We start from the raw sequence: 23774 nt of genomic DNA on the forward strand, positions 1-23774 counted from the left end.
TCCCCGTGAGGCCTTCCTGCTCTCGGCAGGGGTGGGAGAAGGAGCTGGTCTTCAGGCGGAACGCTTTTTCCGAGAAGCTGTTTACTGTAAGTGTGACTGTACAGCTATAGCCGTGCTTCTGAAACTACAGAGTATCTTTTTTTGATAGTTACTTTTGTCAACTTTTTATCAGTGTGTAACATACCTGCGGAAGATAGTTTCACTGGGTTTTGAACTTTATATACATGGAATTGTGCAGTATGTGATCTTTTGTGCTTGTTTCTGTTGCTCAGAATAGTGTTGCTGGGTACAGTTGTGCAATTTCTGTTTTATGAGTGTACCTCATATATTGTTTCATTCTTCCGTTGATGGGTGTTTGGGCTTCTTCATTTCTCAGCGATTGTAACGCTGCCATGAACGTTCTTTCATTTGTCTTTGGGTCACGTGCACATGCATGAGTTCTGTCTGTGCACCCCTGGGAGGGTCCATTGTGTGTTCACCTGTGCAGTTTGTCAGACAGTTTGCCAAGGTGGCTGCGACGGTTACACGCTTGCCGGCAGGGTACGGGCATTCCTGCTGCTTCAAAGCCTTGCTCACGCTTCGCATCGTTGTTCCTTTAAACTCCTGCCATTCCAGGGAGGATCAGCTACCTTCTTGTGTTTTTTGCAGTTTGCATCTCCCAGGGTGTGGATGAGGTTGAACACCTCTTCATGTGTTCATTGGCCATTTGGAGATCTGCTTTGCCGAAGCCCCTTTCAAATTCACTGCCAGTTCTTCTGCCTTTTCCTTCCTGATTTGTAAGAATTCTTTGTATATTCTGCATCCTAGCCTTTTGTCAAGTATTTGTTTTGCAACTATCTTCTCCCAGCTTTTCACTCTGAGTTCTTGATTTTAATGAGACCTACTCTATCCACGTGAAAGTTCCTTTATGGTTATTATTTTTTGTGTATTCACTGCTTAAGAAAGCTTTGCTTGCCCCAAGACACTGATGTATCTTTTAATAACGTTTTCTTTAACGTTTTGCTTCTTCACACGTAACTTCACAGCACAAAGGTTTATTGTGTTTGGCAAGCTTCGTTTTCTCCCCATACGGACGTTCAGTCGACTCGACACCATTTATTGAAAAGATGGTCCTGTCCTGCTGCTCCGGAGCGCTGCTTACATGAAGCTAATTGTGCCTCTGTGCATTGGGCCATTTCTGCACTCAGTGCTGGGCTTCTCTCTCCTTTTGCTGGAACCACGCTGCCGTAGTTACTGAGCCTCGCTCTCTGATAGGGAGGCCGCCCCCCCTTGTCATCCGACTGCCGGGGCTGACCACCACCCTCTGCATTTTCCTGTCAAGTGTCAGTTTCCAGCAGTAAACCTGCCGAGACTTTACTGGGAGTGCAGTGATCAAATAGCATCTCTGTAATGTTACGTTTTCTGATCCATGAACATCTTTATTTGCTTCTACGTTTTTAGGTCATTAATTTCTCTCAGTAATGTTTTTAAAGTTTCCTAGGTAGACGTCTTATCTCATAGGGTTTTTTTTTTTAATGATGATATTATAAATGGCATCTTTGCCAGGATTTCTTTTTCTAACTCTTTTTGCTGGCATGTACAAATGTAATTGAACTTTGAATTTTGACTTTGATCCAGCAACATTACTAAGTTTACTTATTTTAATCACTTATTTGTAAGTTTTATTGGATTTTCTATGTTCACAGTTGTGTCAGCTACTAATAATAGTTTTTCATTTCTTTCTGATCTTCATACCTTTATATCTTTTCTTGCCTTATTCTACTACTTAGAGTTCCCAGTACTGTTTTGAACAGAAGTGTCAATAGCTTTGCTTCCTTTTCAACCCTCCCCTGTCACAGATGATGACTGTCGTGTGGGAATCTATCAGATCAAAGAGGGTCCTTTCCGTTCCTCATTTGCTATGAGGGTTTTTCGTTTTATTGTTTTAATCATGAATAGCTGTTGAATTTTAATGAAATGCTTTTACTGCATATATTGAGATGATCATGATTTTCTTTTTTATTCTGTTAATTTGGAGAATTTAATTAATTGATTTCCAAATGTTAAAGCAAACTGCATTCCAGGAATAAACAAACTTGTCTGTGGATTATCCTTTGTAAGTAATGCTTTATTTGGTTTGCTAATAAGCAGTTTCAGGGAGTTTTGCATCTGTGTTTATGAGAGATCTTGACAATTTTTATTTCTTATAAAGTTCTTGTCAGGTTTTGGTGTCATGGTTGTTCTGGCTTTATAAAATGAGTTAGGAAATTCTCTTTTCCCTTCTTTGTAATAATTTGTGTAAGATTGGTGGTATTTCTTCCTTAAAAGTTTGGTAGAATTCACCAATAAAGGCATCTAGACCTGGAGTTCTTGTGTTGGTAAGATTCTATATTGGGGCTTTCTTTTCTTTTAATAACTTTGAAACTATTCAGATTTTCTTTTTCTTCTTGATTCAGTTATGATAAGCTTTGTGGGTTTTTAAATAAATTTATTTATTTGTTTGTTTTTTATTTTTGCCTGTGTTGGGTCTTTGTTGCTGCGCGCGGGCTTTCTCTAGTTGCGGCAAGCAGAGGCTACTCTTCGTTGCGGTGCGCAGGCTTCTCGTTGTCGTGCCTTCTCTTGTTGCAGAGCACGGGCTCCAGGCACGTGGGCTTCAGTAGTTGTGACACGTGGGCTCAGTAGTTGTGGCTCTAGAGCCTGGGCTCTAGAGCACAGGCTCAGTAGTTGTGGTGCACGGGCTTCATTGCTCTACGGCATGTGGGATCTTCCCAGGCCAGGGATCGAACCCATGTCCCCTGCATTGGCAGACAGATTCTTAACCACTGTGCCACCAGGGAAGCCCTAAGCTTTGTTTTTTAAGAGAGTGTCTATTTTATCATTTTATCTAAAGTCTTAAATTCGTGTGAAGTTCAGTATACCTTGTTAGATTTTAAAATATTTTTATGGTCTGTAGTTATGTCTTTTTCAGTCTCATTATTTGGTTATTTAATCTCTCTCTTGATCTGTCTCATCAAGGGTTCATCAATTAATCATTTGAATGAGCCAACTTTTGGTATTATTGATTCTATACTGTATGTATTCTATTTCATTAATTTCTATTTTTATACTTATTATTACCTTTCTTTGGTTTAATTTGTTTTTCTTGTTCTGACTTTTTGAGCTGTATATGCAGATGATTGGTTTTAACCTTCTCTTCTCATGTGTGCATTTAAGGCTGTAAATTTAGATGCATACTTTAGTGTTGATATACTCTATTTTTCTTATTTAGTTCAAAATATTTATCAAGTTCCATTGTGACTTTGCTTTTATACATATTTGTTACCACCTGCATAAACGTCCATGAGATCATTTTTCTTCTGTCTGTACTAATACCCTTTAGTACTTCCCTTGGTGTGATGTGTGCTGAGGAATTGTCTTAGTTTTTCTTGGTTTGAAAATGTATTTACTAAACTTATTTTTTGAGGATTTTTTTTTGCTGAGTGTAGAATTCTAGGTTGGCTGCCTGCCACCTGTGCCCTTTGAGGGTTCTTTCCACTGTCTTTTGACTTCCATTGACTCTGTTCAGAAATGTGCTATCATCTGACTCGGGCAGCTGATTTGTTCTCCTTCGACTCCAGTGCCTTTTATTGTTTTTTTGCTTGTTGCTTGTTTTTTTTGGGCGGGGGGGGGGGGTGCAGAGGGTTATGTTAATGTCCATTTTACAGAATATTTTTTAATTAGTAAACTTTGCATTTGGAAGAGTTTACGGAAAAACCAAGAAGATGGTATAGAGCTCCCATCTTATTTCCCCCACCTCACAGTTTTGCCTAATATTAACATCCTGCATTAGTGTGTTATAAAGTCACAGTTAATGAACCAGTACCGATACATTATCATTAACTAAAGTCCATCAGTTACATTAAACTTTACTCTTTGTGTTGTAGAGTTCTTTGGGTTTTGACAAATGCATGACGTCATGTATCCACCATTACAGTATCATACGCAGAAATGTATGTATGACTGCTTCTATTTTCTGGAAGAGATTTTAGATAATTGATATAATTTCTTAAATATTTGGTAGAGTTCAGGGAAACCATATGGGTCTGGTGCTTTCTTTTTAGGAAGGTTATTAATTATTAATTTGATTTCTTTCATAGATACAGGCCTACTTAGATTTTCTATTTCTCCTCTTGTGAATTTTGATAGTTTGCGTCTTTCAAGGTATTGGTCCACTTCATCTAAGTTTTAAAACTTCTGGGTATAGCATTGTTGATAATACTGCTTTATTCTTTTTTACCTCCATGGGACTAATAGTGATAACCCCTCTCTCATTTCTGATACTAGTAATTTGTGTCTTCTCTCTTTTTATCTTGGTCAGCCTACTTAGAGGTTTATCATTTTTGCTACCTTTTCAAAGAACATGTGTTTAGTTTTGTTTGTTTTCTCAATTGACTTCCTGTTTCCAGTTTCATTGATGTTTTTGTTCTTATTTTTATTACGATTTTCTTCTGCTTGCTTAAGGCTTATATTGCTCTTCTTTTAGTTTCCTAAGATGGAAGCTTAGATGATTGATTTTAGATCTTCTTTTCTAAATATGAATTTAAAGCTATAAATTTCCCTCGAATTGCTGCTTTTCCTACATCCCACAAATTTTGGTAAGTTGTGTTTTCATTTTTATTTTGTTAAAAATATTGTTAAATTTCTCTTAAGACTTCTTCTTTGATCTGTGTGTTATTTAGAAGTGTTGTTTAATCTCCACCTATTTTGGGATTGTCTAGCCATCTTTCTGTTACCGATTTCCAGTTTAATTCCAATATGCTCTGAGAGCTTACCTTGCTTGATCTGTGTTCTTTTAAATGTGTTTAGATGTGTTTTATGTCCTAGAATGTGGTCTATCTTGGTGAATGTTCATGTGACTTGAGAACAATGTGTATCTTGCTGTTGTTGGATGAAGTTTTGTTTTTTTTTTTTAATTTATTTATGACTGTGTTGAGTCTTCGTTTCTGTGCAAGGGCTTTCTCTAGTCGCGGCAAGTGGGGACCACTCCTCATCGCGGTGCGCGGGCCTCTCACCATCGCGGCCTCTCTTGTTGCGGAGCACAGGCTCCAGACGCGCAGGCTCAGTAATTGTGGCTCACGGGCCCAGTTGCTCCGTGGCATGTGGGATCTTCCCAGACCAGGGCTCGAACCCGCGTCCCCTGCATTGGCAGGCAGATTCTCAACCACTGCGCCACCAGGGAAGCCCCTGGATGAAGTATTTTATCAGTGTCAATTAGACCCAGTTGATTGATGGTGCTGTTTGGTTCAACTGTGTCCTCACTGATTCCCTGCCTGCTGGATCTGTCAGTTACTGATAGAGGGGTGTGGAGGTCTCCAGCTATGCCAGGTGGATACATCTCTTTCTACTTGCAGTTCTGTCAGTTTTGCTTCATGTAATTTGACCCCCTGTTGTTAGGCACATATGTGTTAAGCATTATGTCTTCTTGGGAGTATTGACCCCTTTATCCTTGTGTAATGCCCCTCTTTATCCCTGATAGCTTTCTTTGTCCTGAAGTCTGCTGTGCCTGAGATTAATAAGGCCTGCCGCCTTCTTTCTTTTGATTGAGGTTAGCATGGCATATCTTTATCCCTTAACTTTTAAGTCCATCTGTGTTTTTATATTTAATATGGGTTTTTTATAGACAACATAATGGGATCTTGTTTTTTAAACCATTGTGACAGTATCTTTTAATCGGCGTGTTTAGATCATTCACACGTGATGTGATAGCTGGTGTCGCTTGTTCAGTATCTCTGGGGTCTGTCGCTGTTTTCTATTTGGACACTTGTTCGTTGTTTCTTTTTTATCTTCCCCTCTTGATCTGCCTTGTTTGGTGTTAACTGAGCATTTTATATGATTCCAGTTCTTCTTCTCTCTTAGCTCGTGAATTATACTTCCTAAATAATTCTTTTTAATGACTGCCCTGGAGTTTGAAATACACATTTAAAAGTAATCTAAGTGCACTTTGAAATCACGCTGTACCGTTTCACAGTTTAGTGCACTCACCTTATAACTGTCTTCCCAAGTCCTCTCTCACGTCCTGTATAGCAGTGCTGCCCTTCGTTGCACGTACACCGGTGCTGCAGGCACCCAATGCATCATTGCTGCTATTGCTTTGAGCGGTTATCCATTAGATCAGTTATGACTAAGAAAAGTAAAAGATTCTGTTTTACCTTCAATTATTCCTTCTCTGAATCTGTTCCTTTCTTTACGTAGATCTGACTTTCTGGCCTCTATCATTTTGCTTCTCTCTCAGGAATGCCTTTTAATATTTTTTAGGGCAGGTGTACCAGCAACAAACCCTCTCTCTCTCTCTCTCTCTTTTTTTTTTTTGGTCTGAGAAAATCTTTATTTTTTACTCTTGAAGGGTAATTTCACTGGATACAGAATTCTAGGATGGTGGGTTTTTTCTTTCAACACTTACAATATTTCCCTACATTCTCATCTCACTTGTATGGTTTCTGGCATCTTTTGGATTTCTCTGCCCTTGATTTTCTGAAGTTTGAATATGATATGCCTAGGTAGGTTTTTTGGGTAATTATCTTAATATTCTCTGAAGTTCCTGGATCTGTGGTTTGGTGACTGTCATTCATTTTGGAAAATAGCCATTGTTCAAAGATTTCTTCTCCTTTTTTACTTTCTTCTCCTCTCGTATTCTTGTTATGCATATCTTACGCCTTTTGTAATTGTCCTACTGTTCTTAGATACTCTCTTCATTATTTTTCTCTCTTACATGTCAGTTTGGGAAGTTTCTATTGACATATTTTTGTCTTTGTTTTCTCTTTTATTCATTTATGCTCTTTATTATTTGTAGCCTTATACTCTTTGCATGTGCTGTTTTATACTTTTTCTTAGTTGAAGCTGGTTGGATAGCTCATTAATTTTCAGCTTTTAGGTTTTCTAATATAACCACTAGATTTATAAATTTCCTGCTAAGTTCTTTTTTCTTGCATTTATGTGTGCAAGGGAGCATCTGTCTGTAGTGGGGCCCGTGTGGGCAGAGTGCAGAGTCCTGGGTGTGTGCGTGTGTGATGGGGTGTGGGCGTGTGCATGGCTTGCAGATAGTACAGGGGTGTATAGCTTGGCCATTTCTTATAAAAAAACCTTTTTGTCGAAGTATGAAATGCAGGAAAGTCTGAGGAATTTTCACAGCAGTCACACTAGCTTTATGTTTTCATTACACAGTTTTGTGTAATGATCAAATTTCCTTTATGGTGTTTCATTTGACCTGTTGTTAGTTGAGATGTTTTTAAATTTAGAAATGTATTGGGTTTTCTTGGTAATCTTTTTAGAATTGATTTCTGATCACTTTTTAGTTTAAGAATTAGTTCTGAATGATACTTCATTTGAAATTTGTTGAGATGTGTTTTATGTTACAGAACTTGTTAAATTTTTATAAATGTTCTTTATGTGCTTAAAAACAATGTGTCACCCCAAGTTGTTTGGGGCAGCATTCAATAAATATCTTCTAGATCAAAATTTTAACAGTGCTCTTCAGAATTTTAATCTCTCTCTGCTCAGCCTGTCAGTTACTGTTAGACACATATTAGTCTTGCCATTTTACTGATACTTGCTTTATGTATTTTGTATTCTTACAAGTTTAAAACTCCCAAATAGTCCTAATGAATTAACTGAACCTTTTTATTTTTCTGTGATGAGGCTCTTTACCTGTAGTGAAACTTGATGCCTTTTGTTACGTTTTGTCTGATATTGAGGTATCTACAGCTTTCTTTTGTTAATGTTTTTCCGTTTATTTTGCTTTGAAACTCTCTGTGGTTGTGTTTCATGTCAGTAGGTTGAGCTGACACTTGTTTTTCTTTACGCGGCATGGCCCACCCTTGTCTTTTAATTGGAAGTTTAGTCTGTTTATGTTCATTCTTCTGATTTAGTTTTGCTTTCTTCCATCTTATTTAGTACTTTTTATTAGTCTCATTGTTTGCTGCCTTCCCGTTTTCTTGCCTTCTTTTGAATTTATTAGAGCTTTTTTGTCATGTTTCTTTTTCTTTCTTTTGTATTTTTCTCTGTCTCTCTTTTAGTGGTTTATTTAATGAATGGATAGTTAATGAAATCTTTATCTGCCTAAGGAGTAATTGAAGGCTCGGAACTCCCTTAAATGCTCTTATTATATTTTAGTTCTAGTGGGTTTTTTCCTGACTTTCTGTTTTCAATTTGCATTTTTTTCAGTAAGTAATATATTCAGTGGATAATATCTACATCTTACAAATGTAAAAGTTATAAGAGGGAAGACAGCGAGAAGTACGCCTTCCCTGCTACCCTGTCCGCCCACATTGCTCACCTGCCTAGAGGCAGCCAGGTTTCTTGTTTGTGCTTCCAGAGCCCATTCGTGCGCCTGTATCTCTCTCAGCAACTCCTGGTGGCCCTCTCTTCACATTCTCTGCAGCTTTGTTTTCTAGAGCTTGTAGGCATTTAAATATGTTATTTCCTCATCAGCTGCTATAGTCAAACCCCATGAGCTGGGCATGTTGCGACCCTGTGAAGTCCTGATTGTTTAGATTAGCACTTCCATCTAGAGAAGCTGCGTTGCTGGTAAACTTTCCTTTTCTCTCAGCACTTGGAAGATGTAATTCCACTGTCCCCCAGCTCATTCCTTCCCGTCTGCTGCTCGCTTGGATCCACGTGTGTCCGGGGCGCTCTGCACTTTCACTGGCTGTGTCTAGGCATGTCCCCCACCCCCCACGCTTTGGAATGTGTGATGGTTTCTGAACCTGAGGGTGGGTATTTTTTAAAGTCAGTTCTGGAAATTTCTCAACCGTTATTTCCTTGATTGTTGCCCCATCTGTCCTTTATACTCTCTTTCCATAATTTTGTTAGAAACCTATAAGACTTTCCCATCTGCCCTGTGTGTCTCCAGCCTGTTTTCATATTTTCTGTCTGTCTTTTGTTCTTCTGTTTATTCTTTATATTTATCGTTCAATTTGCGAACTCTCTCTTTAGGCACACTTAAATTGCTGTTTTAGTTATTATATTTGGTCTGTTTTTACTTTGCTTAGCTTTATTTTGTTTGTGTTTTGTTTTTGTTTGTTTTTAATTTCCTTCTTGTTTCTTTGGCATATTGTTCCTCACTCATAATTTAGATCTTTCTTTATTGCTCTAAACATTTTGTGCAGACTTACTTTCTATTCTGCTCCCCGTTATTCTGTTGCTGAATATTGTGGGTTTCCTTCTCCTAATTCTTGCGTTTGCTCGTCTGTTTTCATATGTATTTTGTGATTTTGTTTTCACTGTGAGCTTATGAGCCTTAGGACTTTATCTTTGGAATGTGTTTGATGCCTGGGTTGGAGCTCTGCTCTTCCAGCAGGGGTCTGTGCTTGCCCCGCCACTTGCCTGAGTGCACGTGTAGCCTGGGGCGCTGTACACAGTGTCTCCCTAACGCCGCTGCTGACGTACGTGTGTGTGTGTGTGTGTAGACCACTGTGTGCAGTGCGTTTACAAGTTGGCCCACTGTGGTGATTGGCTTTTTTGGTCCTGGTTCTCTGATCTGATCCCCCGCCCTGTGCAGGCACCACGTGTCCGCTTCTTCCCGCACGACGGCCCGTATATCAGCCAGATCCACGTCCACCCCAGGGGAGCCCTAGTCCGGGAGGAGGAGCCGGGAGGTTGGGGTCCGTTCACATGAGGCGCGGCGCCGGGGAAGGCAGCCTTCGTGGGGCGGAGTCTGCCGGGTCCGTCCGTGGCAGAGCCCGTGGGGCAGGATGAGCCTGGTCTCGGGAGCTCAGGAGAGGTGGTTGGTCCCGGTGCCGGAGTGCGGGTGAAGTCGCCAGGTGTGGCACGTCGCCTCTGGCCGCGGTCCCGTCGGCACTGGGCAGCACCGAGGAAGCAGGGCCTCTGACCCTGCGACCTGCAGCCATGAGCTGGAGCTCGCGTCTCCCAGCGCAGGGAGGCGAAGGCCCAGGTGGAGGTGGCCCAGGGAGTCCTGGCAGCCCAGGTCCCCGCCCTGCTCAGGGGCTCGGGCAGGGGCTCGTGTCTGTAGTGCAGGGGCTTTGGGTCCGGCTCATCTCGCGGCATCGGGGCGGGAAGGGTGCAGGTGGAGGTGGATGGAGGAGCAGCATCTCGAGTGCCAGCCCTCGGCCCTGCCAGTGTGCGGGCCGCGTGCAGCTCACCGGTCTTCTGGACGTGGCCCCTTTTCTCACGTCCTTTCTCCTTTCTTCAACGTCTTCTCTCCTGATAATCGACATTCAGAGCACCTATCGGGGAAATTACAGGCCACGTCCTGGTCCAGTGTTGGGGCAGAAATGCCAGTGTCCCCGGGCATCGTGCCCTTGACTTGAGCTGTGGGGCTGCAGAGGTGGGGCCCGGGTCCCCAGAACCAGCCAGGGTCAAGAGGCGGCGGTGGAGGCCCTGCAGCCTCCTTGCAGGGGGCTGCGCCATGAGCAGAGGTGTCCTGGAGAGGGCGGCAGGATTAGGGGCTGCGACCAGAGGCGTGAGAGTGGAGGGGGCGCCGCGGGGCGGGGCGGGGCCGTGGGTGGACGTCATCTTCCCGGCCAGCCGCCAGACGTCCCTGGGGAGGGGCGTGGGCGGGGCGCAGCCCGCTGGGCCCTTGGCCGTCCCTGGGGAGGGGCGTGGGCGGGGCGCAGCCCGCTGGGCTCTTGGACGTCCGGCCTCCAGGAGGCTGCACAGCCAGGCTGTGGTTCTCTTGCGAGCTGCCCTCGCGGCTCCCCTCCCTCGCGGGGTCCCTTCTTTTCTTCCGGAATTGCTTCCGCATCAGTGAACACAGTGAGAAAGTGAATTTCATCTTTCTTGAGTGCTGTGGGTTTTCCAGAACGTGTCAGGTGGTTTGAGCGCCTCGTTTGCTGGTGTCTGTAGCCTCAGAGGGTGGCCGCCTCTCCTGCCTCTTGTTGTCTTTAGATGGAGTTGAAGTCGCGTCGGTTCCTTCGCCTCCGCAGCCCCTGGGGGTGGCCTCCTTCCCGCGGGAGCCCCGTCGGCTGGTGCCCGGGCAGCGCGGGCGGGAGGGGCACCCCGCTCACGAGCTCGGAGCTGCTCTCGGGCTGGTGGGGAGTGTCCCCTGTGGTCTTGATGTCCTTGGATCCCTTTGCTCCACTGTGCTAGCCCCGTGCTGTCTGTGAGCAGTCTGGTCCTGTTAACAGGAGCGGGAGGCTAGGGAGGAGGCCCCCCTGTCCTGGGCCTGGTCCCTGCGGGTTGCTGTGTGGTGGTAGGACCAGGATGTGCTGGGGCCTCAGACCAGTGACCGCTGGCCTTGCCCGTGGGCTCAGGCCCTTGTGGTTTCAGCTTCCAGCCGCTCAGAGGGGCAGGTGTGAGGAGGCCATGGCCACACCGGCCGTTTTGTCCCAGAGCTGGTCGCCAGCACCGGATCCTGGTGACCACAGGCTGGGAGCCCTGCCTGATGCAGTTTTGGAGAGCACACGGGACACACGTGACGGCTTGTGGCCTGTAAAGTGCTGCGCCCGTGAGCAAGCTGCCACACCTGCCTGGGTGCAGGGGTACCGAGACCATCAGCTGGCGGAAGGAAAAGCTGACGTGTTTGGGCCAGTGAGCCTGGGGCGGGAGGAGGGGGGCGGGAGGAGAGAGGCAGGCATTGGGAGGTGGAGGTGCCAGCCGTGGGCCCGTCCTCCCCTCCTCCTGTGGCCTTCATGGCTGTACGAGACCATCCCCAGCCCTTCTCTCCGCAGGCACCGTTTCGTGTTTATCAAGTAATCTTTGTTCATCTTTCAGCCCCTCCCTCGGGTGGTCATGCCCCCATTTTGCGTGAGAAGGGCGAGTTCAGAGAGGTTAAGTCACCTGCCCGGGGTTGCACAGCTGGTTTGTGGTGGAGTCAGGATTTGAGCCTGGGTTTGTCCAACCCAGACACACCTGACACTGGGACCCCTCGGTGCTCATCACGGCTCTCAGGGGACCCCAGGAGGTGGAGCCACAGCCCACCTCTGCACTGCCCACTAGTTTGGGAAGCGAGCGGCCAGGATTGGGCCCAGCAACGCAGCTCGCGGAGGCCGGCTTCCTCCCTCCCGCGTGGCATCCCACGCAGCAGTTCCACGTTTCTGGCCCCATCCACTGCATTTCTTTTGGTGACTCCGTGTGAGGGGAGAGGCCATTGGAACGGGACTCTGTAGCTGTTTAAGGTCATGAATTTCATTTTCTTATTAAAACACGACGGCATTGTGGGATGAGCGGGGTCGGATAGAGGTGCTAGACTTGTTGAGGGCTCGTGGGGGCGGAAGGGCTGGGTTGGAAGGGCCCCCGTGGAGCCCTGCAGGTGGGTGGGGGGCTGAGCGGTCGGCCAGGAGGGTGAACTGGGCGGCAGCTCTGGCCGGGAGGTGGAGTTGTGACGGTGAAAACACACAGGGATGCCCCCCGCACCGCCAGGAGGGCCCGGAAGTGGGGCCCCTGACGCTGTGGGCGCCACAGCCCCGGCCTCTGGGCTCGCGCTCTGGGATCGGCAGGACCTCATCTCCAACGCGGTTTCCCCCGCAGAGGAGTGGGCTCGAGAATCCCCGGGCAAGGCCTGCATCGCTGGGTGGGGGGCTTCCGAAGTGGGGGCGCGCTGGGCCGCGGGAAGGGCCGGCCTCTCCGTGTCCTGCCCGCCGTCTGCCCTGGGCACCAGAGAAGAACTAGATGAAGTGGGGGTGGGGGCAGCAGTGACCACACCGCTGCTGCTGCCCCTGTGGCCCTGGCGGGCGCCAGCCATGCCAAAGCGCTGCATGCCCAGTGTGCTGCTGGGACCTCAGCCACCCCGAGAGGTTTCTTGTGCTTTTCGTTTCACAGTCCTGAGGCTCAGGGAGGGCAGTTATTTTTCCTGAGGTCACACAGCTAGTCTTTGTGAAGCCAGAATTTGGGCCCAGCCGGCCGGGGTGCTCGCACCTTCCTGGGCCCTCGGCTGATGCCCCCTCCTCCTCCCTCATTGGCGCTCCCTTGGGGGTGCCGGCTTCCTTCAGGGTCTGAGCTCTCGCCTGGGCGTCCTCCTTGTGGGCCCCACGCCTCCCCTGGGCCGTGGCCCTCCTCACTGCAGGCCCTGGGGGCTGTGGCTCAGCATCTTCGTCCTCAGGGCCCCCAGCCCTTCTCTCCCCTGCCCCCTCCCACCCCAAGGCCCAGGCTCGCAGCTCTGATGGGCCTGCGTCAGGCAGCACCTCGCAAATACCCAGCGGGGGGCAGGCCCGTCCTCAGTGTCGCAGTGGTGTATGCTTCCGCCCGCATGTGCTTCTTCAGCCTGTGCGTGGGGCGCGTGCGTGTTTCTCCATCCCTGGGGATTCGTCAGCATATTTTGGGGCTGCACGGCAAAGCTCAGCGTTAATTACCACACTTGGAGGACCAGCTGATGTTGAAGGCGATCATCACCACCGCTGCTCTCCCACGAGGGCATGCCGTGTGGAGCGCCCTTCCCCAGCGGTGCCCACCAGGAAGCCCAGACGCTTCCTAAAGCGTCTGGGGCCTCTGCGTCCGCGACCTCCCCCCTGGGCCCCCCCCCCCCGGGGTCTGTCGTGGCCCCCTCACTGCGCGCCCTCTCCAGCGCCCAGGAGCTGCGGGCCTGGTCCTTGGGCCCGTCCTGAGGCCTGCATTTCACCCCTGCCCCCCTTCCCCTGCCCCCATGCCCCCTGCCCGCTGAGCCCGCTCTTGCCCAGGGGCAGTGAGAGGAGGATGAAGGAGGGGAGGCAGGCGGGAGGTCTCCAGGGTAGCGGGGGTTCTGGCAGCGCTCCTGGGAGGCCCCGCACGCCAGCGGGGCTCTTCAGGTGGCCTTAGGGGCCATTACAGACAGAAGCATTGAGAAGCGCTCTCTGCCTGCTCCCTTCAGGTGAGCAGGCAGATGGGGGACTTGGCCTGGTGAAGGCTTATCTCACACGTGCGTGTGCGCATGCGTGCGCGTGCGTTCTTAGAGCTCCGCCTCTGCGTGTTCTTGCCTCTCCGACTCATTCTCCCGCCTGCCTGGCTTTTCCCCGCTCCTCGTGCCTCCGGAACACCGTCCTCCGCGTCCACGGCTTTGCCCGTTCACCCGGAGCTGTCGGATGCTGGAGTCGTAGGACCCTTTCCTCTGCCCGCAGAGAGGGCTGATCTGAGCGCAACCACATGCGCGGAAGGGTCTGCCTCCCTGCTGATGAGCCGTAGCCTTTCAGGAGAGGATTCCCCCTCCCCCCACCCGTCACTGGTTTCCCCTCCAGCCGAGAGCTGGCCAGGCCTGGGAGACCTGGGGCTTGAGTTGTAGAAGGAAAGACGGACGGTGATGGGGGTGAGCAGAGCTGTGTGTGGTGAGGTGCGCTAGGCCGCGTGGCCGGCGGGGACGGGCCTGAAGGACGAGAGGGCCAGACGTGTCCCGGGGGAGAAATTTCCAGGCTGAGGGGTCAGCAAAGCTGAGGCCTGAGGTGAGGGCAGGCTCAGCATCTTTGAGGGACAGGACGGCACTTCCGGAATCCGTCCCCAGGGAGCCGAAGGGCCGGGTGGGCCCTGGAACCTGCATTCCTAACCAGCCCCACCCAGGTAACAAGCTGCTGGCGGGGGAGGGGGCGCAGAAACGCGTTCCTGCGGACGGAATTGGCAGCATCTGCTGACAGGTTAGAGGGAGGGGTCCTTGCTCAGACTCCGCACCCATCCCCTCTGTATCCCCCAGCTTGCGTCCACCTGCACGCCCCGCTTCTGCCCCCACCCATTCCCTAGCCCAGCCTTCCCCCGGGCAGGACTCTCAGTGCCCACCTGGACCTCCCGCCCCCCCTGCAGACGCCTGCTGAGTCCACACTCGGGCTGCCGGGCTGGGCCTGGGGCTGTAGAGTTTGGCTGCCGCCTGGTTATTGGCTGGCCTGTGCCCATCCTCCCTATGGGGCTTGGGGCAAGTGACTTTGTACCTCTGTGCCCCCGTTTTCTTTCCAGGAAACAGTGGCCTGGACTTGATCAGAGTGCCTTCCAAGCTTTATATGACTTCCTTTCTCCACCGCTTCTCAGCACCACTGAGGCCCTCCACTCCCTTCATGTATATAAAAGAAAAAAGCGTAGATTTCATCTCTGCCATCCTTAGATTCTGGGTTCTTATGGGGAATATTCCAGAACTTGCAGAGACCACATCTGCTTGGTCCTGCCCTGGTCCCCACTCACAAGCCTGCAGAGCTGTGAGCCGGTCAGGGAGGAGGGGCAGGAAGACGGTGACGGGTAGAGAGGGTCTGAAGCTGTCTGTCCTGGCATCCTCCCGAGCCAGCCCAGAGGCGTTGCAAGGCTGGACTCTTGGGCTGCCTACTCGGAGCGGCCCCGGCCTTGTCCCCGCTTTGGGCATTGGCGCGAGCCCTGGGTAGACGCCAGGAGCGCCAGCCACAGAGCGTTGGGCGCGTGGGCTGCCGCTCCGCAGGATGTGTGCAGACCCTCTGCCACCCAGCCAGGCCTGCTCACCGCCCCGTGCTTTCTCCATCTGGTCCTTGAGGCCTGTGCGCAGGAGGGTCGGTACGTATCACCCCAAACGCTTCGTCCGTCAGGGAGTGTGGGGCTGTCAGGGCCGGCCTGTCAGTCACAGACCGGAGCTCTGAGGCTGGGGCTGGCGGGGTCGGAGCAGGGTCACGGCCGCTGCCTTTGCTGCCGGTCGCGGCCTCCCCTCTCCCGCACCCCTCTGGGCGCTGCAGGCTGGGCCTGGGGGTCGGGGGCAACTTCCATCACTGCCCCCTCCCCCGCGTCCTCAGTCCATTTCTCCCTGCGCGATGCTGTGACCACGCTCTTTGGGTTGCGTTGATCACGTGACAAGCAAGGGTGCCGGGACAGACAGGGCTGTGGTGTCCCCAGGGAGAAGCACCCAGGGGAGCCCCGTCCTGTCTGTACCTGGAGGCGTTGGCGCGGCTCCTCTGCTCAGGCTGGGTGCCTGTTTGTTCAGGGATTAGTCCCCACACCTGTTCAAGTGGAAGCGAAGGGACCTTCACCACAAGTGGAATCTGTCATTAAAAAGTCATTATCAGATCACACCAGCCCAGTTCTCGCTGCTTCATGACTAATGGCAAAACAATTTCCTGAAAAGGTACAAACAGCAAACTTTCAATTTTATATCTTCCTCTTTGCTAGCCTGGAGACGTAATAGAAGAGATCCGTAGTGGGAGGCAGCATTTTGGAGATTTATTGGTCAATAAAGGTGACAATTACAGCTTGTTTATGAAAGGAAGCCCCTCCCCGGCCCCTGCCTGGCATCGACGCTCTGGTAATAATAACTGTGTAACCAGCCTGAAACCATAAAAGTCAATGGGAAGATACAGGATTTCAATAAAATTATGACACTCGATAAACCTTCCTGTTGGAAACAAATTTTCCACGGACGTGTGACCAGTTCCAGTTGGATTTGTAACTTTAATTTCTCACTTATTGAATTTTTTGTCATCAACTAATGATGAAGTCCGTGCTGGGGCGATGGCTCAGCCAGAGGCCCGGGAGCGCAGGAGACCGCTGAACTTGGCGGGCGGGGGCCGATGGGCTCCTGAGGGAGAAGAGGGGACCCTGTGAGCCCCCAGTCTTCGCCAGTCTCACCTGAGAAGGAGGGGCCTGGGCAGACTGGGTGGGCGGCATCGGTGCTCGGGGTGGAGGAGCAGTTGGGGCAGGTCTCTGCCCGGGCAGTCGGGCCTCAGCTCACGGAAGCAGCGGCCGAGAGGACGGGGCAGAGGGTCCGAGAACGTGCCTCGGAGTCGGTGCTGGTGCGGGCTGGCCCTGCGGCTCGCCCGGGACGCAGTGCCCTGGCGGGTGTGTGGGCTGCGAGGGGCGCCAGCCGGGGTGCGGAGCAAGGCTGCACGAGCTTCTCCAGCCGCTGCGCCGGGCATGCCTGCGGGAGGGGCTGCGTCCTGGAGTCCATACGTGGAGGTCTGTTTGCCAGTGTGGACGAGATCGCTGCTGTCACCACGTGAGCCTCATGGCTCACAGGCCGGCGGCTGGACGCTTGGTCCAGGAGGGCATCAGTCGTCCCGGCCCGCCTGTGAAATGTGCTGGTGACCCACCCCGCTGATCAGGGAGGAGGCTCAGGTGGACGAAAGCGCTGGCCTCGGGTTGCGCGGAGCAGAGCTGGGACCCGGACGTGGTCTCGTGGGAGCCACCTTTTCTTCCTGGACTGTGCTGGCCCAGGCTAGGCCACTGAGCTCCCCAGTGTGGCCCGCACACCAGCAACGTCGCCTGTTAGAAATGCAGACTCTCAGGCCCCACCCCAGACCTGCTGAATCTGAAAGGACGTTTCACAGGACCCGGGAGATGCGCAAGATGGGAGGTTTGAGAAGCGGTGCTCTCGTTAAGCCTGGCTCTCTGCAGGGGACCTGATTTTGTCTAATTGTGCAGCCTGTGTGGGCCTCCTCGGCCGCAGCCGGGAGACATGGGGGCAGGAGGAGGGCAGGTGCCGGCCCTCAGCTCGTGCTGCAGCCTGCTAGGAATGAGGTCTCCTCACTGCACACTTGGGGGCTGGGTCCAGAAGAGTCTGGCCCCGTGGTTCCAGGCCCACAGTGGGGGAGGGGAGCCTCCTTTCCCCGTGCCAGCGCCCTTTCCTCAGCTGCCAGGGCGGCTCCATTCCTGGCCTTGGGGACACCCTCGGTCTCTGAGGGCCTCCCCTGCTGTTCTCCCTTCGCCAGCATCTCAGGAAGGGGTCTTACCGTGTGGCTCAGGAGGAGCCACCCGTCTCTCCCAGGGCTCGTGCCGTTGGCCTTCATCGTTTCCAGTAGGGTACCACTGGGTGGGGACTCCTGTGTGGCTCTAAGGGGTGGTCTCAGCGCTGTGTGGTCCGTGTGCCCCACGAAACCTGAGCTGCATCTTTACGTGGAGGAGGGGTGCCGGGCGTGGCTGGTGCACGGTGACACCCAGGACCATGGCCTCTGGCACCCCATGGGCTTGGGGGCGTGGTGGGGAGGAGCTTGCTGAGGCCAGAGCTGGTGCTGCGGGGGTCCTGGGGCCTCTCAGAGCGCTCTGGGAGGGTTTCTGGACCTGTTGGACACCTGCCACCTCCCTGCTTAGAGGGACCTCTCCTTACCCACCAAATCTTCTGCTTAGACCCTCGCTCTGAGTGTTGCTGGGTTAAAGGCCAGGTCAGAAGTCATGGGAGCGGGGGTACTCCAACCCACTTGCTGGCGGACCCCACTGGTGTGTCCCTTGGTCTGTTTGCCGGGACTCAGGAGGTCACACTGACCCAGAACACTGGCTCAGACCTTCTGCCCAGCTGGGGGACACCGCAGACTCGGAGAGGGAGGGGTGCCTACCCCCGATGGAGGCAGCCCCCGCCCTCCACTGGCCCATGAGTCTCTGGCCACCGCAGGTCAGACAGTGCAGCTCAAGGCCGGGCAGGCAGCGTGGCTCCACCGAGGATGGACCCCAGGCTCACCTGGCACCGGCCAAGCTGGGCTGCAGCTTCAGAGCAGCCAGGGCCCGTCTCGGCCTTGGTGGGCTCTGTTGGGCTAAGTGTCCAGCTCGAGCTCTTCAAGGAGCCACCCAGGGGGCCCCACCTGGCAGCCTGCCCCTCGAGCTTGACCCCAAGCCCACCACGCTGCTCCCGTCTCCCTCACACCCCTCGCCCGCCCGGGCCTGACCTCCTGCCCTCTGTGCCCACAGGAGCGGGATGGCATGCGCGCCATCCTGGGGTCCTACGACAGCGAGCTGACGCCGGCCGAGTACTCGCCCCAGCTGACCCGCCGCATGCGCGAGGCCGAGGACATGGTGCAGAAGGTGCACGCGCACAGCTCAGAGATGGAGGTGAGGGGGCCCAGCGTCCGCGCGCGCTCCGCGGCGGGGGGGGGCGCTGTGGGCGCTGCTGCGTGCGGACCTCAGTCCTGTTGGGGAGCGCCGCCTCCCGCCCCCGCCAGCACAGCCTCGTCGGTGCAGGCGCTTCCACGGCGCTTTTACCGCCACACGTTTGCTCCCCGTGAGACACTGGTGAAGAGGGATTCGCGGGGAAGGCTCCCCCCGACGCCTTCGCATCCGCGGCGCTTTCTACGTTAAGAGATCCTTCCTGTCTGGCACCGCGTGTGCTCCAGTTCATTACGAGGCTGGCAGTTCTGGCACCTCCAATGCCATATGTTCAGGCTTTTTGCGTGTTGGCGATGAGGGGCTGTCAGTGATCTCGGAACTCGTTGACCAGCGTGGTCGCCGTGCCTTACCCTGCCCGAGGCTGCGGCTTGGGGACAGCCCCGCCCCTGGCGTCTGGCAGACGGGCACCGGCTTCCTTTGGCTCCCTGTCTCCCCTTGAGTCCTGCCTGCAGGGGGCTGACTCGTCCTGGTTTGCCTGGGACTGTCCTGGTTTTGGTAGAGAAAGTCCCTGACCCCTTCTCCCCTTCCTGTGGTCAGCAGTGCAGCGGGGCGGTCACTCAGCCTTCCCTTCCAGCTCCCAGACTTATGGGAGAATTCGGGGGGGGGTGTGGACATCACCGGTTCTGCCAGCGTCACCGCCACGGCTGTTCCTCTCCGTCACCATCATCGCCACGGGGGCTCAGTGGCCAGTCCAGGCGCTGGGCGGGAGGCACCAGACAGAGGAGGGGCAGAGGAACGGCCTCCCAGCCCTGGCGGCTGCCCCGCCCTGTCCACGCTGGGACTCCCGTCCCTGCCCTGTGCTCTCCGGACACGGGTGCCGATGGTCTCCTGCCCTCCACCCAGGCCACACCGACCCCGGATCTGTGTTAAGACAGAGGACCTGAGATCCCCATCTTTGAGGCTGGGGGTTACCCTGGGACCAGCCTCAGTGTTCTGGACTTGAGCTATCCCAGCGAGGCCATCCATCGGGGGTGGGTTCTTGCTCTCCACATGTCCTGCACAGCAGGCCCCCGTAGGGGAGGGAGCCCCCCAAGTCCCTCCCCCTTGAATTCCCCCCGAGAGCCCCGCCCAGGCCTGAGCTGCTGTTCATGGAAAGGATCAAGCACAGAGGGGCTGCAGCAGGGCGTTCCTGGGCCAGGCCAACTGGGCACTGTCCCCTGGCCTTTTTGGAGCGTCTGCAGGCAGCGGAAGAAAGGCTGACTGACTCCAAGTGTTGGAACCACCCATCACCTTTGGAAAGTAGAGGTTCTGGTTGGATCCGTTGTGCCCTGTGGGTCAGGCCTGGGTCTGCTCCTGTTGAGGGCTGTACACCTCCCGGCCTCCACCAGGTGGCAGCAGACAAAGCCGGCCGGTCCTGCTCCCTGGTTCAGGCCCCCACCAGGGTGGGATGCGGACTGTACTGAGGGACCCCGGACAGGACGGGGGCTTCTCCTCAGCCTTGGTTCTTTTTCCTGCACGTCACCAAGACCCCTTCTCGTCTCCTTCCAGCCCTCTGGGAACCTGTACTGGGGCAAGGATGTCCTTCCCCTCCCTCCTGCTTCCCTCCTCCCCAGCCATCCGCTGACCTGATCTGTACCGGGCACCGCCAAGCGTAGGCCCCCAGGAGCCCCCCGCCCAATTAGGAGCCACTGGGACCTGGAGCTGGGTGGCCCTGGGTTGGCCCCGAGCTGAGGGAGCTTGGCTGGGAGAAGCTGCCTCCATGGGGGGCGGGGGGAGCCAGCCACCCGGTGCCGGATGAGGATGAGGGGTCCTGGGTGGGCTGGGCTGGCGGGATCCGCAGAGAGCCTCCTACAGGAAGGACCCTGTGCCCGAGTTCATGTCCGTGCTGGCGCTGCTGGAGCAGAGGGGCCTTTGCTGTCAGGCTTGGCTCTAGGGTTAGGACTGAGCGTGGAGTATGAGGGGACGTGTGGGACTTCCAGCTTTCCAGAGAGCTCTGCCCTCGTTCTCTTGTCAGTGGTGCGCACTGTCCTCTTAGAGCTTGGACTGCTCACGGCTACCTCGCTGTCCACTCGAGGACAGAGGGCCGGGGCCCGGTCTCCAGGACCCAAGGGGTTTCTCCCAGCACTCGGTAGCGTCACAGAAGTGACAGGTGCGGGGAGACACGTACACGGCAGAAGGCTTTTCTCTACGGTGTCCGGAGGGTGGGAGGCAGTATGGTGTAGAAGGGGAGAAATTGGGGAAATGGGAAACATTGGGAAAATTGGGAGATATTCGCCTCATTCCTGAGCGTTGCAGCCAGCGGCCCCGTCACCCCATCAGCGAGCTCCCTGGATTCGCCCAGCCGGGCCGTCGGGGGACTGCGCCACGGTAGTGTCTCAGCTGTTCTCACGTGGGCCCGGAGGGGGGCTCCCCGAGCACCTTGGAGGGTGTGCAGCCCTGACGAGGGCGCCCACCTCCCATCAGCGCCTGCCTCCAGCCCCCGCTGGCCCTGGGATTCCCGGGGGGGGGTGGGGGGGTTCCTGTGGGAGGCCCTCTGGTGGCCACTGGCGGCTACCCTGGACTTGGTCTCATCCCAGGGGGAGGTCTGGGTTAGGGAGAATGTGACCCGAACATGATGAGCTAAGCCCATTAGTGAAGAACAGGAAGGGGTTCAGGAAGGGGCTGGCGGGGGTGGGGGGAGGAGCCCCGGGCAAAGTGGGTGTGAAGGCGGTGCCCGCTGCGCCCAGAACCGCGAGGCCAGTGATGGGCCGTGTGGAGGGAGCCCTGCGAGTGCTCCTCCACCGCTCACCCCCCGCCCCCCGTCCCCCGTCCCCTTGTGTGACTGGCCCCGTCTCCTCGCTCCACAAGGCCCGGTGGGCGTGCTCAGCCCTCCGGCCGAGGGTGGGTGGCAGAAGCCTGGCTGTGGGCACTGCCCTGGCCTTCGTGATGACTGTGGTCGTCCTCTCCATGGACCAGGAGGAGGGTGAGCACCGGAGGCCTTTCCGGAAGGACTGGGCTCAGACGGGAGGCGGGAGACCCAGCCAGGTGGCAGCCGTGGGCTGTGGGGCAGGCGTGCTCCGTGTGTGGTTTGCCGGTCCTTCTCCCAGGAGATCCCAGGAGATCCCAGGAGAGGGGTTGGCAGAGCCTCCTTTAAGGCGAGTCACAAAACCCAGATGCTGGCCTGACCTGCCTTCAGTCCCAGCAGTTTCCTGGTAGAGCCGAGAGCTTCTGTGCAGCTCCGGGTGGAGCGCTGGGTGAAGCGGGGGCGGGGGGGCGGGGGGGCGGGGGGAGGAGCAGGCGGATGGTTTCTCTCCATGCACGTGAGGCTCTGGGGCAGCCGGGGAGTCCCCGGCCCAGACCCGCTTCCCATCTCCAGCCTGACCCCTTTGGGGGGGCACCGAGGCTCTCTGAACCCTGTCTCACCCCTCTGAGGCCCTGAGCAGCCGGGGAGAGGCCTGCGGCTCAGGAGGCTGGAGCCTGGATGCCGGGGTTTGGGCAGGACAGGCCCCTGTGCCGTCCCCTGTGGGTCTGCTCCTACGGCCCCAAGGGAGGGGACAGGCTCGGAGGCGCCTGGCTTTGACCTCACCCTCCAGGTCAGAGTGGCTCCACGCCGGAGCCGAGGCGTGCAGGGCGGGGCTGGTGTCCTTCAGGCAGTTTTCCTCTTCTTGTTTTATTAAACAGTAACATTTCACATCTCAGAGGCTCAGAGAACGACCCACACTTGGAGACTTTGGAAGCTGCTTCAAGCTGCCTGACAGAAGTTTATTAGTTGAGCATCACATATTGACAGATGGTAGGAAGTTATGTAACTTTATAGAACCCGTTTGTTACGGGTTCCTCAGAGCCTCCAGGCGACTCATCCGTCCTCAAGCTGCGATGCAAGCACCGTTTGGGGGCGCACGGCCGTGCAGATGAGAGCAGAGCGCTGCTCGCAGCCCCTCGGTCCCCGTTTTGTTCCACTGTCTTGGGGGGCCACCGGGAGCAGCCAGGTGCGTGCAGGGAAGACATCCCCACAGCCCCCGGGCCTGACGGAGTAGACGTATTAGCGTCCCTCGCCCGCCCGAGAGAGCGCTGGCCTGGGGGGCAGGGTCGGGGCGCCCTGGGGTCTGGGTGCCTGGTGGAGGTGGGGGCCCCTGTCCCCGCCCCTCCTCCACCCCACCCAGCCCTTCTTTCTCCCTCCAGCCTTCTTCCCCTTCCTTCCGTATTTCTTTCTGTCCTCTCTTTGTGTTTGTCTGTTTCTGTCTTTGCCCTGCTCTGTCCTCTCACCTCCACTGCCCCCTTCTCCTCCTTGGCCTCTCTCCACCTCATCGCTCACCCCCAAGCTCCTGTTTCTTTTCACGCAGAGGTCAGCAGGCTTTGTCTGTAAAGGGCCAGACAGTAAGTACTGTGGGCTGTGTGGCCACATGGTCTTGATCACGGCTGCTCAGCTCTGCGGCTGTATAGCTCAGTAGCAGCCGTGGGCCATCAGTAGATGGTGGGTGTGGCTCTGTGCCAGTGAAATGATAAAACCGGTGGTGGGCTGGATTTGTGTGCAGGCTGTAGTTGCCAGCCCCCTCTTCTAGCTCCTCTTTTCTGGGACCCCGGGACCCTGCTGCTTGACGTGAGAGCTGCCGCGCCTGCCCCATGGGGCCTGGCCAGCCCCCGGGGTGCCCACGGCCGGCGCCCTCTCACAGGTACAGGGGGCGTGCTGCTCCGTCGGCCCCACCTTTCACTTGCTGGGGAAGGAGTGGGACCCACAGATGCGGGCACAGGGAATTTGAAAACCACATCCACTTCTTAGAGAGGCATTACGTTTCACCCATTTAGCTTAATCAGTCAGTTCTAATGGGAAACATGCTTTGATTCTGGCAAAAACATCTCAGTACCACCAACCAGAAGTGTTGAGATTGGGAGGATCCCAGTAGCCCGACTCTGGTGCCATTTTGCACGGATTTTATTTATTCCATTTAATAAAGTGGCTGCAGAAGTCGGTAGCATATGTCATGAATCCTCCTCTGTCGACAGGGCTATAAATATGCAGCTCATGCCACCTTGATTCAAGATATCAGCCTGATTTGTTTTTCTAATTTATTTAATTAGAACAGATTATGGTGCTGCTGGCTGCATGGAGGTCTGTGGAAAATCCCAATTTCAGATTGCAGCAGTAATTTCTGACTCCCAGCTTA

At 53.8% G+C, this 23774-nt stretch overlaps 1 protein-coding gene across 7 annotated transcripts in view; it reads left to right on the forward strand.

The window, feature by feature from the left end:
• MAD1L1 (mitotic arrest deficient 1 like 1) overlaps positions 1 to 23774 on the forward strand; it is a 330462-nt gene that overhangs the window by 179759 nt on the left and 126929 nt on the right. For all 7 annotated transcript variants that reach the window (XM_082360973.1, XM_082360972.1, XM_082360971.1 and 4 more), the window contains one exon: positions 18496 to 18636. In XM_082360973.1, the coding sequence (XP_082217099.1) occupies positions 18496 to 18636 (141 nt within the window). The remainder of the gene's footprint in view (positions 1 to 18495; positions 18637 to 23774) is intronic.

Source organism: Balaenoptera borealis, assembly GCF_965194805.1.
Source record: "Balaenoptera borealis genome assembly, chromosome: 16".
NCBI lineage: Eukaryota > Metazoa > Chordata > Mammalia > Artiodactyla > Balaenopteridae > Balaenoptera > Balaenoptera borealis.